Source organism: Carassius gibelio, chromosome B15 (assembly GCF_023724105.1).
Source record: "Carassius gibelio isolate Cgi1373 ecotype wild population from Czech Republic chromosome B15, carGib1.2-hapl.c, whole genome shotgun sequence".
NCBI lineage: Eukaryota > Metazoa > Chordata > Actinopteri > Cypriniformes > Cyprinidae > Carassius > Carassius gibelio.
The window spans coordinates 17,241,780-17,261,703 of record NC_068410.1 but is presented as its reverse complement, the minus strand read 5'-3'; the positions used below and the strand labels follow the sequence as shown (position 1 = coordinate 17,261,703).

At 35.5% G+C, this 19,924-nt stretch overlaps 3 protein-coding genes across 5 annotated transcripts in view; all 3 read left to right on the top strand.

Moving 5' to 3' along the window:
- The first annotated feature begins 1,570 nt into the window (after positions 1-1,570).
- Positions 1,571-7,547, top strand: LOC127973064 (odorant receptor 131-2-like). Its single transcript, XM_052577094.1, has 2 exons — positions 1,571-1,652; positions 6,580-7,547. The coding sequence occupies exons 1-2, from the start codon at positions 1,571-1,573 to the stop codon at positions 7,545-7,547; spliced, it is 1,050 nt and encodes a 349-aa protein (XP_052433054.1).
- A 2,685-nt stretch (positions 7,548-10,232) lies between these two features.
- On the top strand, positions 10,233-12,321 carry LOC127972143 (diablo IAP-binding mitochondrial protein-like). Of its 2 annotated transcripts, none has more exons than XM_052575449.1 (6): positions 10,233-10,457; positions 10,556-10,682; positions 10,866-10,988; positions 11,143-11,253; positions 11,444-11,540; positions 11,663-12,321. In XM_052575449.1, exons 1-6 carry the CDS (start codon positions 10,330-10,332, stop codon positions 11,866-11,868), a joined length of 792 nt encoding a protein of 263 aa, XP_052431409.1. In that variant the 5' UTR covers positions 10,233-10,329; the 3' UTR covers positions 11,869-12,321. The 2 variants fall into 2 exon arrangements, with proteins under 2 accessions (XP_052431409.1, XP_052431410.1); XM_052575450.1 differs by having other exon boundaries at positions 10,234-10,457; positions 10,863-10,988.
- A 1,017-nt stretch (positions 12,322-13,338) lies between these two features.
- The window catches only part of nectin3a (nectin cell adhesion molecule 3a), a 35,440-nt gene continuing 28,854 nt past the window's right edge, over positions 13,339-19,924 (top strand). The window contains exon 1 of one of the 2 annotated variants that reach the window (XM_052577247.1): positions 13,339-13,868. Coding sequence is in view for 1 of the 2 variants with exons in the window: in XM_052577246.1 (XP_052433206.1) it covers positions 13,778-13,868 (91 nt within the window). In the remaining variant the exon portion in view is untranslated. The remainder of the gene's footprint in view (positions 13,869-19,924) is intronic. The other variant, XM_052577246.1, reaches the window with a different exon arrangement.

Genomic DNA, 19,924 nt, shown 5'->3' with positions numbered 1-19,924 from the left:
AACAGCAGTTTGATTGAGATTAATTGGAATGCACAATTATTAAATATCATATCACATCATATCATATATCATATCATATCATACCATATCATATTATAATTTGAGAAAATAACTTTTTTTTAAATACCTAAGACATATCTCACCTAGATGAACTTGGGAACAGTGGGTGTATTCAAAGTGTCAATACAGGAGCAAAACTGTGGTCCTTTGCTTTACCCAAGTGCAGCCTGTACTTGTGTGTCTACATTCAGACAACTGTGTTGAGTCACAATTTAAAGATATATTAATTCAGCAGGATGGATTTTGTGTAAAGATTTTGTATATCTTTTCAACCCTAATGACCAGAAAACATTTGTTTAATATATAATTATATTATAACTGTAAAGTTTTCATGATTTAAACATTATTGTGTCATTGTTGCATATCTTCTAAGATTCCTCATTCTCCTAATATTATCAGAGACATTATATACATATTATGAGGTGCCAAACAGGAAATAACGATATAAAAATCTGAATATATATGTATAATTGTGAATATATAAATGTAAATCTAAATATATTTTCATAAGTCTGAATATATAAATGCAAATCTGAATATTTACTTAGAAATCTGAATATATAGTTATAAGTCTAAGTATATAAATGTCAATCTGAATATATACTTATATGTCTGAATATATAGAAGTAAATCGCTTAATTTACTTAATGTCACCATGGTTCCTTGAGATAAGGGAATGAGCATTATGTATTGGAAAACTCTTTTTTTTTTTTCATTTCTGCTGATGCCTGATTTGTTCACGTCTGTGTAGCTGCACAAACCAATGACGCTTCAGCCCGCCAATAGGACCTCGGCCGACCACTATATAAGTTGCTCCATAGAAAGTGAAGTGAGAAACCACTACCCACACGTGAGGTTTAAATAGATAGAATCCGCGCCTACATGTCTAAGTTATACAATCTGACAAAAGTGGACGACGACATCCAGTCGGCGGCCAAACAGATCTCACTGTTAGATATGCCGCTGGACCACACCCATGAGGAGGCAATTCCCCTTGTGGAGTGGGCTGTCACACCGATAGGACATTCCAGTCCTTTTGATGCGTAAGCCAAAGCTATTGCATCAACAATCCAGTGAGACAGTCTTTGCTTAGTAACCAGCAGACCCTTCTGGTGGCCTCCAAAGCAAACAAACAGTTGTTCAGACTGCTTAAACAGTTTAGAACGGTCCACATAGGCTCTCAGAGCCTTAACAGGTCAGAGAGAATTCGGTCCCTGCACACCGTCTGCAACGGGGAGTGCCAATAGGGATACTACTTGTGCTCTAAAGGAAATAGAGAGCACTTTTGGAACATAACCATGTCTCAGTTTTAAAATGTCCTTGAAGTCGTTGAGCCCAAACCTAAGACACGAGGTGCTGACTGAAAGTGGTTGTAAGTGACCCACATGCTTAACCGACACCAAAGCAAGGAGAAGGGCAGTTTAAAGTGATAACGGCCACAAGTCAGCCGAACTGAGCGGCTCAAATGGGGGCCTTTTTAGGGCCACTAGGACCATGGATAAGTCCCAACATGGCACAGTCCGAGGGCGAGGAGGATTCAGTCTGGATGGGGCACGCCCCTTATCCAACAGCTCTTGCAGAAAAGTCAGCAGGCATGTCACATCACATGAGAACGGGTCCACTTGCCGTGAAGAGCACCAACTGAGGAATACTGACAATTTTGGGCCATAGAGCTGTCTCATGGACATTGCCCTTGCCTAACCAATAGTGTTGCTTATCCTCGCTGGGAGCTTGTGAGATTCCTGTCGAGGCACCAGAGATGCAGACTCCACAACTCTGTGTGGGGGTGCCACAAACCAATCTCTATAAGTTGTGAGACCCGCCTTGATGATTGATTTAAGACACCACTGTGGTGCAGTCTTAGCGGACCAGGATGTGGTGGCCGGAAGGAAGGAATACTGTCCAGGAGCCGAATGAAGGATTGCCCTCCAACAGCTCGCCCCACCTGGAGTAATCACTTTCCTTCTGGAGGCCACGCCCATCCTCAATCCTGTCTGAAACAGGCAAGTGGTCCTCCAGGGGCCCACAGCTTGGATAGAGCAGTGGTCCACCCTGACCGGAAATCTCTTCAACCGCCAAGTGTGGGGTGGGACTCTGGCCTTTAGCCAAAATTGGAGGGGCCAAATGTGGAGTTGGCCCAGCTGAGTTACAGAGGGTATCTGATAGAAACTATTCCTACAATAGGCCATGGGTGGGCTCGTCCGAAGCAATTGTTTTGTCATTGTTGTGTCAGTTATTGTATTTCAGTCAAACCTATAAAACCCTTTGTTATTCCAAACTACATATAAAAGCCTGATAAGTGGCACAAAAGTAATCAGAATGCAGCTACTTGTTCCTTATTTTTGTTTTTATTTGTTTCTTATTGATGCTTGAACTTCCCCTTTAAATAACACAATGCTCTGCCCTATATGTGTATGATGCTGCTCCCTTTAAGCACCTTTGTAAGTGAATTAATTAAATTCGACAAGGTGGTTTAATAAAGGATTTTTGATCTCGTGAATTAGTGAATTTTACTATACCAATTTTTTTTTTTAATTGGCTGTTAAAGTTTAATATGGGAATATTACTTGACACACTGATCCTTTAACAATGCACTGGGACAAAAACACACACCTTTTGGACAAATCTTGCAACATGATTTCTCGACTGCAACAAATACCATACTGCTTAAACAAAATATTGATATTTTTTTTTTTACTTTTTACTGTACCAATATTTTAAATTGGCCTTGGAACTTAGCTGTATTGCATAGCAAAAAAAAAAAAAAAAAACTAAAACAAAAAGCCTTACCTTGCCAAAGCAGTGAACACTCATTGATCTAATGGCATTGTTGAGCGCTCTAAATGCAAACTTTGCATGCAACAATCATGCACTAACTGACAGTGCTCTGATCCAATGACATACAGGCATCGTCAGTTTGACAGAACTCTAGCCAAATGATGTTGGGGGATCCAGTGGGGGCAGCAATTATATTTCAGGTTGGCCATGCTGCTCTTTATCACAACCCTGCTAAAATGTAGTGCCAGTATGTGCACTCACTGGCGCCCTCTACTGCTGGTGGAGCCCCAGGCAATCGCCTAGCTTGCCTATGTCTAAAAAATGGTTCTGACTAAATATTCAGATTTACTTCTATATATTCAGACTTCTAATTATATTTTCAAATTTACATTAATATAGTCTCAGTTCTATGTATTCAGATTTACATTTATATATTTGGAATTATTACTATATATTCAAACGTAACAATATATTCAGACTTCTAACTATCTCCATCACACTACCACCAACATGTTGGCTGTTGGTATGATGTTCTTTTTAATGAAAACTTTACTAAAGCATAACATAACGTAACATGGCATAATATAAATACCACTGATGGATAGATAGATAGATAGATAGATAGATAGATAGATAGATAGATAGATAGATAGATAGATAGATAGATAGATAGATAGATAGATAGATAGATAGATAGATAGACAGATAGACAGATAGATAGATAGATAGATAGCGCTTTCATTTTCAATCCACCCACCAAACATTTCAAGCAATAAGGCATCAGACACATTAGCTTTGTCTGTGAGCTTAGACTGGGTCCCTGAGGGACTACACATGTATTACTGACAGCAAATAAACATATTTTGCTGCTTGTAATCCAAAGTTGCTTGTGCACTGATTAGGCCCCAGAAGCCCTCATGTCATTACGGAGAAAATATTTTGAGTAAACACCAGACAAAAGAGAGCTATACTCATGACGTTTCACCGGTTTTCAATAATAATTAATTACAGGTAATACTAAATTCCTTTTTTTCCGGAAGTGTCGTGTCATCCTAAAAAAAATAAAATAAAAGATTAACAGGTACAATTGTAAATAGCAGCAGCAGTATGGTCCATTTGATCAAGTACGATCTCTAATGTGGCACTTGCCACAATGTTAAGGCACGATGCCTTTGACACATACCGACTTTAATGATATGCCAAAGTATTTGTAAAATGTAGCATTTTAATACCAAATTTAAAATGACAGATGCCCAAACAACGTGCATAGGCCTGTGTATTTGTCCTCACATCAATTAAAAATGGTTAGACTGATCATCTTGAATTTGTTTTTACTTTTTTTGTCAGCATGGTCTGAAGATGACAGTTGTATGTTCATGAAAAACGTTTTTATTTATTATTATTATTATTATTATTATTATTATTATTATTATTATTATTATTATTATTATTATTATTATTATTATTATTATTATTTTATCCAGAACATAAAAAATTCTGTCGGCTTGAAATGAGCAAAGGAATCTCACGAAACATGAATTTTGTTCATAAACATGAGTTCAACATTGGATATTGAGTTAGAGACTCCAAGTTTGCCATGGTTAACCTTCAGTCTGTCCTCTATTTGTGTGCCTAAATTTCAGAACTTTCCTTTAGTTCTTAGACCCTAATAAATAAATAACACTGATTATAAATAGACACACTGAGAGCAGAAAAAAAAAGATTAACCTCAGATTTATGTACTTTGGCTATTTGCATGTGGTATCAATAGAGTGTGTATAATACAGCCAAACTCAGTAAAACTGTTGTGTTGCACATATTATTTTTTCAGGTTATTGTTTTAGAAATTACTGCATTATTTAAATTTTTTTTAATATGATTGTGTCTCTGTACTTGGCATCTATCCCAACTCACAATCAAATCTAAATTTAGCTCTAGATGTCATTAACTAAGATTGTGTCATCCATTAGAGTTTTGCTTGGTTAAACACTATAAAAATGTTTGTTCACAGCTCCCTTCATCATTTGGCTTATTTACTTATACTTTCTAAAGTTACACCTGATATAGGTGCTTAAGGATAGAGTCAAGAATACTTTCAGTACATGGTACAGCAAAAGTTATGTACAGTAACATTGTTTTCATGTCTTTCTGTGTCGTGAAAAACAGAAGCTGAATAATACGGTTTAATACAGTCATCAGGACTTAATCACTTCTAGAGGAGTATGTCCACTCATCTCTAGATTTAAAGATGAGTAATTCTACGCAGCTATGAAATATCATATCAGATGCAAAAACAACACCAACTCATCTGACACAATTAAACAATCATGACCATCTATTGGTAAAGTTTTTAACATTAATAATTCAGTCATACTATATTTTTTGCCCCTTGTGATTTTAACAGAACTACATTTGTATTTAAATGTATGTCAAGTTAATTGTATAATATAACACATATTCTTTAGAACAGTTTTGATAAAGGAAATGCATTAAGAGTGGTTAACAAGCACTCTATAATATTCCATGCAGAAATTGTCTGGCCAATAAGGTCAATGCAAGGAGCCTCTCACATTCAGAATTGTTTACAGTAATAGCGACCTCTGCTGATCAGATAAAGCATGATTAACCTTATGTTGACATTACTTGACATTCACATGATTTTTCATTGACATTTCTTTGATCATAAGAATAATCTCTATTGTGAAATGGAAAAGTGGATGCTCTCTCCTGAGCTCAGAGAACTCTGAGAGACAACAAGAGATGGCATCTCCTGAACCCATTCACGCTCCAGCTATTATTGTGAGTCCCATTCAGTGTGCCCTCGAGGACCAGATAACTGAAGCCACAAACTCTGAGCCAACAAAAGTACATTCTGGATATTTAATTTCTTCAATCATTTTTGTCTTTCAAAAGTTTTTTAATGCGTAATTTCGATATAGTTAGGACACATCCCGATCAGACATGGGTCACACTTACAGCAAACTCTCCAAAATATTAATATCAGTAGTTACTTCAAGCATCATACCGTTCTGAAATATTATAAATAAATAAATTTCAGTTTTTTGCTCTTTCTCACCTAATCTAGATTTTGACATTCATGGTATATGGCAAATAAAAGATATTTGAATGCATGATTGTGTCTCAGTGCTCCAGGTCTATCCCCAAACACAATCAAATCTAAATTTAGCTCTAGATGCCCTCAGCTAAGCTGATGTCATCCAAAGGAGTTTTGCTCTGTCAAACTCCATATAAATGTTTGTTCACAGTGCACATTATCATTTCTTACACTTAATATATGACCATGGCTAAAGAATAGAACCGTATTGTCAGTAAGTATTACAGCAAGATTATGTAGCAATTTGTAACTGATTTCATGACCTTCAATTATGTAAACTGACATTATATATTTTTATGGCTACATAAATATTTGAAGCATATTAATAATCCATGCTATATCTAAATATTAAGATTATATGTCACAGTGCAATCGCTGTTTAACTTGGAACATAACAGTTGCATTTATAATGGTAACTGAAACTTAACAATTTGACCAACTTTCCAACTACTCAAATGTTTTCTCTCTTTATTTTTACATGCATAAATGCAAGAATGGAATTATGTGAACTGTAATTGTTTGGCTGCAGAAATATTTGAAGCTTATTGATAGTGTATATCATAAATACTGATTATTCATTATTTAGTGTCTCACATGTTGGTTTTTGTGATCTAATTTTCTCTCAGATCTGCAAATAATAGCCAGTATGAATGCTAGTGGCAATGAGCAGATGCAGCTGATCCAAGTTGACCCCGTCCGGAGGAACATTTCACTGGCGCTGACCCAGATCTTTGTGTGGCCTTTCATCTACCTCATCTTCCTCATGCTCTTAATATTCTCCAAGAAGGAGACTTTCAGATCAGAGACACGTTATATATTGTTTGGTCATTCTCTCCTGGTAGACCTAATGTTTCTTTTTCTGACCGATTTTGTGGTGCTCTTATCATACAACTTTGTTTTAATACCTTTGCACTTCTGTATCCCCATCTGCATGTTAATGGAGGCGATCACGGCATGTGCACCACTTACAATTATAGCCATGTGTGTGGAGCGTTATGTGGCTATTTGCATGCCGCTGCGACATCAGGCGATCTCCACCTCTCGAAGAGCCCTGATAGTGATTTTAATGATTTGGATCCTGAGCTCCATAAACCCCTTTGTTGATATGTTTATCCTCATTAGCACGGCCTCGCGTGAATACTTGTCTCAACTGACACACTGCCACTATGAGATTATGATTCCAGAAAAGATTCGTCACTTTGCTAGAGGTCTGTTGTATATCGTGGGGCTTGTGTTTATCTTGATAATTGAAATCTTTTGTTATGTGATGATATACCTTGCTGCACGTGCAGCGTCTGGTGACAATAAGAAGTCAGCATCAAAAGGGCAGCGCACTATTTCTCTTCATATCCTGCAGCTGTTTTTGTGTACGGCTGAGGTCATGTGTCCTTACATTGAGGCTGTGGTTATGCAGTATGATATTCAGACATACCTGACTGTCCGATTTATAAATTTCCTTGCATTTAGTATCACTTCTAGAGCAGTAAGTCCTCTCGTCTATGGCTTTAGAGACGAGAAATTCTATGCAGCTATGGTTTATTATATCAGATGCAAAAACAACACCATCTCATCTGATACAATTAAACAATCATGACTATCTTTTAGTAGATTTTTTAACGTTAATAATTCAGTCAAACTCCATGGTTTAATGTTTAATATTTTAACTGCTTGTGTGATTTTAACAGGCCTAAATTTATATAGCCTACAAATGTATAAGTTATTCGATTAAAACAACACATATTCTGAACACATAACAGTTTTGATAAATGAAATGCATTCGGAGTGGTTATCAAGTACCCCATCATATTTAATGTAAAAAAAAAAAAAAAAAAAAAAAAAAAAACATCCAAAGTTTGTATTTGACTGGCCAGTAATATTTTGCAAGGTGCCTCTCACATTCAGTATATTGTTTAATGGTGACCTCTGTTGGCCGGATTAAGCATCATAAGTGAAAAATAGACGCTTTTGTTTACATGAGTTTTCTTTATATTCACTCACATGATTGTTTAACAAGATTTCTTTGATGTTCATGACTGTTGTGAAATGGATGCAATATGTTACATGCAGGCAAACCTGTGGATTTTTAATTAATTCTGAGCCCCTGTATTTATCTAAATAAATTAGGCTATTAAATCGTCAGTTTGATTAACATTGGATTAAAATATTATCAATTTATTTAATGAAAGTGAAATGTTTCTGTATAAATAAAATAAAATAAAATAAAGGAAAGCACTTACATCCATTCGAACATTTTAAATGGTTGATTGCATCCTTCAGGTTAACATCAGAGACATGTCAATCTAACAGCCTACAAAAATGTAAATTTTGTACTAATAAACAATTATTAAAATTTACATGTTGGATATTTAATTCCTCTATTGCTTTGTCTTCCAAATGTTTTTCATGTGTAACTTCTATAAACATACTCTCACTCTCCATCTAAAGCTAAGTTCACTCTCCGTTTAAGGCCTTTTAGCAAAATAATAAAATTAGTGATTATCAGAGCCTATGTGGAAATAAATAAACTAAACTGAAATATAAAAATGCATATATATGAACAGCATTGTGTTTTAGCAACATTATCAGCTCAATACACTTTATGTGATGTTACTGATTTCATTTTTAGGATAAACCCATATTACTCACAAAATAGTGTACACATTACTGTTTCATTGAAATGTTCATAGCAACCTTCAGGTTAAATTATAGCATTACAGTCCTTGTATCTGAATCAGAGTGCATTTTAAACTCATACTGTAGTATGTATAAACAAACAGCCTAAATGAGTAATGAAGATAAAGTTTAAACTATTAGCAATCATTTGAAAATAAACCACCTACAGCATCATGCAAATTAAAGTTGCAAAAATGCCAACATGTTTTCTATGTGTCTATAATGTTATGTGGCTTTGCACGCCAGTGTGACATGATGCAATCATGACTTCCAAACCGCCTTTGTTGTGATTTCTGTCTATTCTTGTAATCTGGACCCTGAGCGCTAGAAACTCCTTGTTTACCTGTACATACTACTGCCAAAGATAAGTACTTGCTGAACTTGCCTGAGAGATTCTTCTTTTTTGTGTGTACTTTTTCCTATATGAATACTCTTTAACATGTTTGTGTTTTGGAAGCAAATGTTTAATGGAATAGGTTTTGTGCACTATTAAACATTTACCAAACAGATAACTTGAACTGTAATATGCTACAAATATACAGTAGGATATTTATATATATAACAACAATACTGGTCAAAGGAAAATATTCCAAAATGTTCAGTATCAAAAGAAGAGAATATTTCCCTGCATATTCCTCAATTTTTCCTCTATATAATAAAGCATAAATTAAAACAAAAATAACAAATACAATAAATTAAAATTTGACAGTAAGGACATTTATATGTTTCTGTTTACCAAAACAAAACAAAAAAAGCATCACAGTTACCACAAAAACATTAAGCAGCACTGTTTTCAATATTCACAATAAAAATAAATGTTTTGTGAGCACCAAATCATTATTTACTGCATTTTTATCAAATAAATACAGCCTTCTTTCCTAACTTTTCTTCTAAATTTTTGAACAGAATGTGTGTTTATTTTATTTTGGATTTTATTTTATTTTTATTATTGTTGTTGTTATTTGTTTTAGGTTTCCTTTGCTGCAAAAAGTTTCTTATAGCCCTTGATGCATGACAACAAGAACAGAACAAATAGTCCTGAAAACTGTCTCCCAGCATGCTAACACTGAAGACTTGAGAAGATATTCAGAAAAAAAAAATCACTTTGACACATTAAAGCTGAAAGAGAAGTTTTTAGTTCGGCTAGAGGTCAACTGAATTGGTCTATCAATGTCTTTCTTTAGGTGTTAGACTATAACTCACTTTAAACACAGGCTCATGTTGCCTCTATAGCCTACATACATTTTGGTCCACTAAGACTTTTTCTTATCACGTGGCCTTGTTTTTCTGCCACACCCTTTCAGGCGTGCATGCCATGCTCATCAATTCCTCTGCCTGTAATGCTCTTAATACATGTTTTGTGATAGCTGGAGGTGTGTGTCAGCATGTGCTGCAGCTCAACCACTAAGAGATCACTAGTGTTTGTTTACCACAGCCTGTTACAACCTTTGTGCTGACGTAGTGTGTAAATGTGCGTCAAACCGAGCTTTCCTTGAACTTAAACCGCTAAAAATCAAGATTAAAGGTCTAAATAAACGGATCAATAGACTGCATGGAGGGCAGAGTCCTGTAGCAGTGTATAAATACCGGTGAGCAATGCTGTCAACTTAAACCATTGAAGAGCTGCTTAAAAATACATACAGGCTGAAGGGATAAACCTGAGTATTTTTAAAATTAGTATTAGTAAAAGACTTTAAGCAAATATGCAGGCTTTTAGTAACTGCGGTTTGTGTGCTAGTGGGAGTCTTCTTAAATGCCGGACTGACTTCCTGGTCGCCCGGAGAAACATGGCCGTCCTGCGACTGAGTGCTGCATGCGTTCAGCTTCTCAAGTAAGTTTGCGTTCATATTGTGCAAAAAAAAGACGTCGTAGAGGTAGGTGTTTGGGAGTTATTTTCAACTTAGTCTAATTTATTGTGTTATATTACAGGGACAAGGCTAACGTGCTCTGCAGAAGCCGCGTTCATCAGCGTGTCCTGCGTCTGCCGGAGGTCTGTCGATCCAATACAGTCGCGTTCAGTCTCGGCAGCAGCCTCTGTGCGGTTCCTTTCACACAGGTAACCTAATGCATAAATGTTACATATAAGCTATAGACAGTGAACAAATGACGCTCGTATAGATTTAATTGTGTTAGTGTTAAAAAAAATAATAATATACAGGTAACGTTACATGATTTTATTATGATTTGCACCCTGTTGACCTGTGCAATAAAATGCTTTTTTTTTTTCTTTCTTCAGCAGGTTGAAAACCTTTCACATGAATCCCTGATTCGTCGGGCCTCATGTCTGGTCACAGACAGTGCCAACACTTACCTGTCTCAGACCACACTGGCTCTTGTGGATGCCCTCACTCAGTATGCCAAGGTAAGACTTGAAAACAATGCATCTTTGACTTTTAGTTCACTTTGTAAAATTAGCAGCTCACTTCATTTCTGACAAAGTTGTTCAGTTTCTAATACAATAAATATATTGAATATAAATATAAATGAAGTAATTTTACCCTATTTATTTTTCTTAGGCTCTACATACCCTCATTGCCCTTCAGAAGCGATACATAACCTCGATAGGTAAACTGACCCGTGCTGAAGAGGACAACATTTGGCAGGTGATCATTGGCCAGCGAGTGGAGGTAAATACTGTTCCTTTACATGTTTATTTACTTTTTGTAGAACAGGGTCCGCTTTAGTGTTGTTTACATTTTGCAACAGTATAGATCTTTATTAAGGCAGATCTTGTGGATATCAAGGTAGCCTAGTTATATTTAATTCAAGAGAACACTTGATATCGGAGCGTTCACTGGGTTTTTCTCTTTTATTTAGGTTAGTGATCGATTGGAAGAATGCAAACGCTTCGAGTCAAACTGGATGAATGCCATCAACATCTGCGAGCTGTCAGCAGAAGCAGCCCAAAATTCAGGTATGTTTAGAAGTTATCCTTAATAATTGGATTTTATCTACCATGCAGACTAAAAAAAATAATTTATTGTACATATGACTTTGGTCTGGTCTGTGTATTGATTCAGGCTTAATGTTTTACAGGGGCAGAGCATGCATGCACAGCAACAAAGACGAATCTGCAGGTGGCACAGTGCAAGGTGGAAGAGCTTCGAAAGATCTCAAAAGAAGCAGAGAAAAAACTGGCCGAAGCGAAAGCAGAAGAAATCCAGAGAATGGCTGAATATGCCTCCAGCATTGATATTAATGATCTGGAAGATATTCCAGAGGCCTACCTTCGTGAAGACTAGAAAAACTACATGTGTTTGTGACATTGGTATTCTGTAGCCGGCAGTGAAACACTCAATGAGTATGACTGAGTCGAGAATGCACCTTGATATGAATTTGCAATCGGTATTGGTAATGGAATAATGAAGGCCAACGAAGGCCTCATTGATAAAAGGAAAAAAAAAAATACCTGTATTGAGTAATTAATGCAGCTTGTAAGATACATATAAAATGTATGTGGAGGTGAAGCCTGCAAAGAAATTGCTTTGTAAGTAACACTGATTTAGTATTCGTATGCGTGTATATATTTTCATATTGTTTATTTTTTTAGTGCAATTGCATGTTTGTTAATGCAACAATGAAATCATATCACATGTTGTGATATCCCAGTGTATACAAAGTTGCAATCAGTGCGTTTTATATTTGTAGAGATCAACTCTTATTTATTATCCTAATAAACAGACATTTTCACAAAATGTGTGAATTCCAACCAGTTATTTTCATGAACTGAATTATGGTGCCTATAAGTTTTACAGTGAATTGATATATATTTAAAACATTGTTATTGCATTGTCCAATGCGTTATAAAAATGTTCATTCACATGCAAACTAATTCTATAATATCACGATTATAATTAATATAATTAACTTTAAGGTTTAAGATGCTTTTGTTCAGTCAGTTTTATGTATAAGTTCACAATTTTGACCGACAGAGGGCAATGTCATGCTTTTTATGGAAAAAGGAAAATATTTTGGCTGCTTGAATGTGGAAATACAACGTAATTACAATATAGAAATCTGTTATTAACTGCAAACAAACAATAGTTAATGGGTATCCAAAATAGATTTATGGGATTATGATGTTCTAAACCTTTGACTTTGCTTTTTCTTCTGCTAAGCACTAAATGCAACATAGTGGGATCAGTCACCATACACATTTATTCCATAACTTTTTTTCAATACAATAATATTTAATGTTTTATATAATAAGTTTTTCTCAGTTTACAGACCAGGGTCCCCCACATTAGATTCTCAGTCAGCTCAGGGGCCCCCAGTTATAAAACTCTTGCTAGATTTTCACTGTAACATTTTATAGTAACTACAATTAAGAAGCTATCATGCGACATTGTATAAAAATCAGCAGAGCTTTATTCCAAAGTAAAAATAATAATAATAATTCTAAAATTGTCTGCTAGTTAGAAATGTCTTAGAATTTGATATGTTTCCTCTTTGAACTCCACAAAAATATTTGTCTGTCTGTGAATCAAGTTCCTGAAGTCTTTGCATTTTAGTGAGAGAGGAGTAACATTCAGAAGAGGGCCAATAGAAATGATTGATTGGTGTAAATGGCACCACTCAGCTGGGGATATATCACTTTTGGAAGACATAAATAAAACACAAGGAGCATGGAAAGCGTGCCCAGCATGGCTCACTCTTTAATCTGAGTGAACCGGGCGACATCTCCTAGCACCCCATTGAGCCAACCAATTCCAATATATCTACTTTTGTAATGTTACAATGGACATTTTAGCAAATGCATTCCAATACGAGCAAATTAAGTTAAAGAATCTTTATAAGTAGCGCTGACAACACAGATGCGCCGCCTATATGATACGATTGAATATATATCGATTAAAGGAGAAAGACATCCCGGGACACGCTTTCGCTTTTTGACTTTGTGCAGCCTTGTTTTATACATTTATTTAGTTGTTGCTATCAGCATTTCCTAAATCGTTTGCGTCCGAAAGAAAGCAAATGCTAACTTCATTGCAATGTCCCGCGCTGTTGACGGGTTTATTTTTAGTCGGAAACCGCTGCTGGGCTGAAGGTCCCGCCCACGCGCGGCGCGGCTCGGCTCGGCTCGGCTACTGAGTGTGGATCAGACACCGAGTGACTTCAACGAGGAGGATCTCACTACTGCAGTCTGAAACCATGGCAGAGGAAGTAAGACACCTCTTTGGGAATAGCACGTTTTTCCATGGACTTCTACCTCTCCTGGGGCTTCTCTTGAGCGTCTGCACTGGTGGGTACTTCATCTTTTTCAGGAAGATAACGTGTCATCTTGAATTGAACTTATCTTAAAGTTAACATGCAAGTTTGCGGTGAAGTTTATCTAGCAAGCTGGGACTGCTACGATATGGATATGCTCCGTTAGCTGTTAAACTTAAAATGAACTGTTATTTAACTAATTAACAATAATAAACTCTTTATCTAATTTTAGAAATATTATTATTATTATCTACTGCCCAAGACAGCAAAGCGTGTGTCAGCCTATTTTATCTTTGTTTTTCTTTTAATATACTTATTTTGTATGTAACAGCCTATACTTAAATTTCAATTAATGCAAAGGTTTAATTATTTATTGTTTTGTGAGTTTGATGTATAATCTTTAATTTTTTTTATGAATTTCATGTTAGACTTAATTAATAGCAATATGACTTTTTATTACTTTAATGATGCTTTCTTGCTTATATTTCATAAATAAGTGTAACTGTCAAATAATTGATGCATCCAGACCAATAGGTGTCAGTATAAAGTTTACAACCACTGGTAGCTTATTATTGATCAATAATCATTAACAACAACTTACTAGGTGCATCTCGATGTGTATACTCTGTACTGTACTCTGTTTTATACCATATTGTAGTATAAATAGTATAAATAGTTCACTGAAAATTCCAAAAAGAAAAGCCAAAAATCAAATACTCAAATGATGCAATTAACCAAAAAAAAAAAAAGTTTGAAATGTTGTATACGTATTGCTCTAGACCCCACTTCCTCAAATCTTGCCCTGGAGGTCCAATGCACTGCAGTGTTTAGCTCCAACCCTGATCAACCTCACCTGTCTGAGATTCTTTAATGATCCCAAAGACATTAATTGGCATTGATTAGCATGCCCAGGTGTGTTTGATTAGGGTTAGAGCTAAACTCTGCAGGAAAGTGGATCTCGAGGTCCAGATTTGAGGATCCCTGCTCTAGACAGTCATTAGTACAGAGCCATGACATGACAGTACATGACATGCAAGAAAAAATAAATAGTAGGCTAAATCATGTGCACGATTTACTAATTCGTTCCCTCAATGTTCTAAAACGTGCACACGATTACTATTGTGTTCCCTCGATTTGCTAAATCGTGCTCACAATTTAACAAATCGAGGAAACGAATTAGTAAATCGTGTGCATATTTTAGTACATTGAGGGAATGAATTAGTAAATCGTGCACACGATTTAGCCTACTATTTTTTCCTGCATGCCATGTGCGGGGATCCGTACATTAGACTTTGATTTTGAATGAGAAAATAACGTTCTAAAATGCATGCTTTTGACAGAAGGATACATCACAGCTAACAGAGAACATTGAGAGAAAACGTTCTGAGATCAACATTCTCTGAATGTCCTTATGATGTTACACGATGAATGTTCTCATAATGTTGATAGAAAACGTTTTGAGAACAACTTTCTTGGAACGTCCTTATGATGTTATTTGTACGTGATAAATGTTCTAAATAATGTTTTTTTGTTACCTTTAAACAAAGATGTAACCATGAAAAGTAAGTGGACAATTCAACATTTTAGTAACATTTTCTACAATGTTTTTTAAAACATAAATTTTGATACCTTTGTTATAATGCATAGTGTATAGTGTTTCTTTTGGGATTCAACTTCTATGTTCTTTTAAGATTCAGATTCCAGTGTCTCGTGTAAAAAACTCTAACTGATGAACCAGAATGGAATGGCTGTAAAAAGTGTTTGTGTAAATGTGTCTGGTGTAGAACAAGTGAAAGGGTGGGTGTGTTTAAGCAAGGGGGTTAAGGGCGTACTTTAGTGCCTGAGAGGAAAAGGACCGAAGCCGCAGACTCTGGAAGTATTGACCTGTTATTGGGCACTCTGCCAGTGGCATCTTCCACTTTTGGTGCCTTAAATATTAGGTTAAAATAGAAGAAACTCTCTGCTTGCCCTTTAGAAAAACACTGCAAGAGGAAGTGATTTGTTAAACGGAATGACTATAATCATATAGTTTTTAGACCAGTGGGAAGGGTGGAAAAAATGGATGCAGAAAGCAACTCAAAGCATAAAGCATTTGCAAAATGGGGGGTTAGGTCACAGGTCATTGTAGTTCGCTTTGACAAACTAGCTGCTAATGTTTGCTTTCTGCTGGTCAGACAGGAAGAATGCTGACTTAAGTAATAAGAAACATAAATGGATGAATTAACAGTTACCTAAACTTAAGGCAGACTGAGTCACTGAATTGAATCAATTTAGAAGAAATATGTAAGAGGTTTTGTGATCTTTAAAGAGCTTATATATATATATATATATATATATATATATATATATATATATATATATATATATATATATATAGAGGCTATAAAAATAAATAAAATATCTGTAATTGCATAATTATTTGCTATCATTAAACTTTATTAATTATATATCTGCAATTTTGCATTTTTGTCTGGGCAGGTCTTTTCATGAATGCATCATAAATCCAGCGTGTATGTAATTTGAAGAGAGAATGAGATTTGAGGCTTTGTAAATTCAGCAGTTTGATTTTCTGCAGTGTGCAAATTGATTGCATAGGGTCATTTCAAGTATACATTTAGTTGACAGGCCATTCACAGCGGTCGCTATCGGCAAATGACATGCAGGCTAATCCAGGGTCACGTAAGGACAGAGTGCCTGTGATAGCCTCGCTGCTGTAGATTGAGAAAGATCTATGTTATGGAAATACAGTCAGCAAGTGTCACCCTGACCGGACAAATTAGACCAAGGTGAAAGCAATGCAGGCTCAGCTCCTCCATCATGCAGGTAATGCGTCACAAAAATATAGGTTAGCCTATGTTATTTCCTTGCTGCATGCTGAATGGATCAGCCAGACTGTGATTTAGGTTAATTGTTTTTTGTTGGCTTCACTATCGGAAATATACTTAGGTTTGGCTGCTTTGTGTATGGAGTATAGAAGAAGCCAATGTATGTGAATAGTGATCCTGAATGTGTGCATTCTTTCACAGGAAAATGTCAATGTACTGGCTCTTTATTATGAGTGCTGCATCATCCAGCCTGTCTTTGTACTTCATTTTAATCTCACTTAGCCTACATAACTGCAGGCTGAAATATGACAATCATAGTTAAAGTTTCCTTTGAAGAAGGTCCATCAGGAAAGGACTGTTAGGCTTTATTGTGAGCTGAGGCAGCACGGAGCAAAAGCCATGAATGCAGAGAAGCATTTTGCTGTGATTGTGTTCCTTCCTGGAAGATGTGATAATCAGAGGCTCTGTAACTGGGCTGCTCTCCATTAAACAATGTAATGCAGTAACCTTTGACCATGGGAAAGTGCTGTTCCTTGTCATGAGTGTATTTACTTTGTTGAAAAGACCAAGATGGCTGATCACAGGCATGTGTTGTGTTTTGGATGATGGATTTCCTGTCAGGCTTCTTAACTAGGTGGCTTTCCCTGGTCAACCAGCTTCATCAGCTAGTAAAATTTGGTGTTGGTGAATATGATAATGTAGCAGGTAGGTTTTTCACTTTTGTAGTTTTCTTACAGCAAGTTCACGTTTTTTTTATTTTTTTTTTTACAAAATGAGATTTAAGACAAATAAAAAAAATTTAATTTGTCCTTTTATTATTGTTTAGACAAAATGCTGCACTTTTCTTTTTGAAACTGAAATATAACATAATATTCTATTTTTGCTCTTTTTTTGGTTTTATTGCTTCTGTCGTCTTCATTTGTAAGTCACTTTGGATATACGCGTCTGCTAAATAACAAAATGTAAATATAATGTAAATGTAAATAGCAAAACCAAATTGAAAAAAGGCCCAAATCAAATAACACAAATAAAAGAAATCTCTTCATATAAACAAAATAATGCTTTGTCTGTGCTCTTTCCATTTACAGTTGTTGATCCAAACAAAGATGCTGCATACATGCAACATGAGCAGTTTTTAATCTAAATTAGATTGTATAATTTTGAAAATTTGAGAAATTTTTACAGAATGATTTGACTTTTGTGAAACTTTTTTCAGACTTTCAGCTTTGTGAAACTATACATAAAAAACAATATCTGCATGAAACAAAAACAACAGACGAGCTGAATGAGACGCAGATTAACTCTTTGCCAGCAGGTGGCGCTTAAAGTGTTTCCTTTGTTTCCGCTGTAAACAAAGTAGCGCTGCACTTATGAACTTTAATATGCATTATACATTTTCAAAGTTTTTAAATTGCTTGTTTATTTCATGATTATTTTACTTTATTTTATGTAAAGCACTTTGAATAACCATTGTGTACGAAATGTGCAATATAAATAAACTTGCCTTGCCTTGCTTTATACAGAGGCAAGATGAAAGAGAAAAAATACCATCTAAATTTTCTAAAGACAGTAAGTTTCCGTCAGACATACATTCATATAAACTCTTACCTCAAATTGCACTTCAGCATCCGTACATTTATCGCTGTTCATCATAATTGCAAAATAAGTTGACACAATGTTTACAGTATGTTACACAGCATTTTAAATCATGGTGGGTGAGGGCGTTTTCGAACGCATCTGGCCAATCAATGTCTACTTGCATCAAGGTTAGTACCAGTTGTGCTGGTTACACCCTGCTCTGGAGTCAGAGCTAATTTGGTTCCTGAAAAAGGCAGTTCAGTACTAAAATTGCATCTAGTCCCGGCGGTGCGAAAATGCCTAAAAGTATGTAGTTCCACAATTAGTTCTGGTACTATGAAAAGGTTCCAGTGGTGTGAAAAGCCCAATCAGTGTTATTTTAGTATCCCTTTTAGTATATATATATATATATTTTTTTTTTCTTTTCTTTTTCCATTCATTTCATTCAAGTTATAAATAAATCAAATAAATAAAGATCAAATAAAATAAGTAAAAAAAATGTTTATTTTATTGCAAGTAACTTTTTTATTGTTTCATTTTCTAGTGTTTAAGTTTTGGTTATCTATAATTACCCTGAGATAGTTCAGGTTGTAAAATGCCTTTTTACCTAGAAAATAGTTTGATTGTTTTATATATTTAAAAATCTATATTTTAATATGTAATAATTTTACATGTGCTTAAAAAACATTAATAATAAAAATGCAACAGTTACGTCTTCAGTGATGATGTTTTTGTTTTCTGAACTCATGTAAATAATTTTTTATTTTTTAGGTTAATATAAAGTTAAATATGTTAAATATGTACACAACTTAACTTATAATTAAGGAAAGTTAAGTAAAAAAAAAAAAAGCTATCTGTATTAAAAATTAATCAATAAAATGTCATGCATAAACTTTCCAAAAGAAACATTTAAACGGTAAATATCATAATGAGGACCCCTGCAATAATTTTTGTCATTTACCCAGTTATCTTGATTGAGGCATAGCATGCACTAAATTCATGAATTTAATTTCCCATTATTGTGACTGCATGGCCACGGTCAGTACTTTCACTTGCAAAGCTTATTCATTAAAATAAGATAGGTGCATGCATTGACCATATCTAGATCTTTTCCGGTGCATCACTCATGTGATTGGTGTTGAATGTCCTCTAGTTTCCTTACAGAATCAAATCCATCTGTTCATACTGCTCTGAGAGCCCCCTCTGTCCGGGCATTGAAACAAAGAGGGCATTTTATGTGCGATGATCTTCCATGCTGTCTTTGTAATTGTTAGTTGCTGTAGAAGTTTTTAACGAGGGCTTCTGGGCAGGAACACAGTCCATGCGCTGTGATGTTGATGAGGCCTCGGCTGCGATCTCTTTAGCTGTTGATGTAATCACAGGGACCTGTTGGGTGTGGGGTCCTTATGGACCTGCAGAGACACAAAGGTGGTTTTGCTGCATTTTATTTGTTATTATAAATATGACCGCATGCTACCCCATGAGAGCATGAGCCCATGGTTTTGTATGACAGGGAAGCTTTATTGTAGAACTTGTAATGATCATTCTGCAGCCTTATAAGGATTTCCTGTTGAACTGGGTTGACATCTGACAGGAATAGGCTTTGGTGGGAGAATCTTCAGAGACTTGACCAAATGATGTGTCCTGTAGTACCACCATTTGAGATAATGTAATATGAGTCAATGAC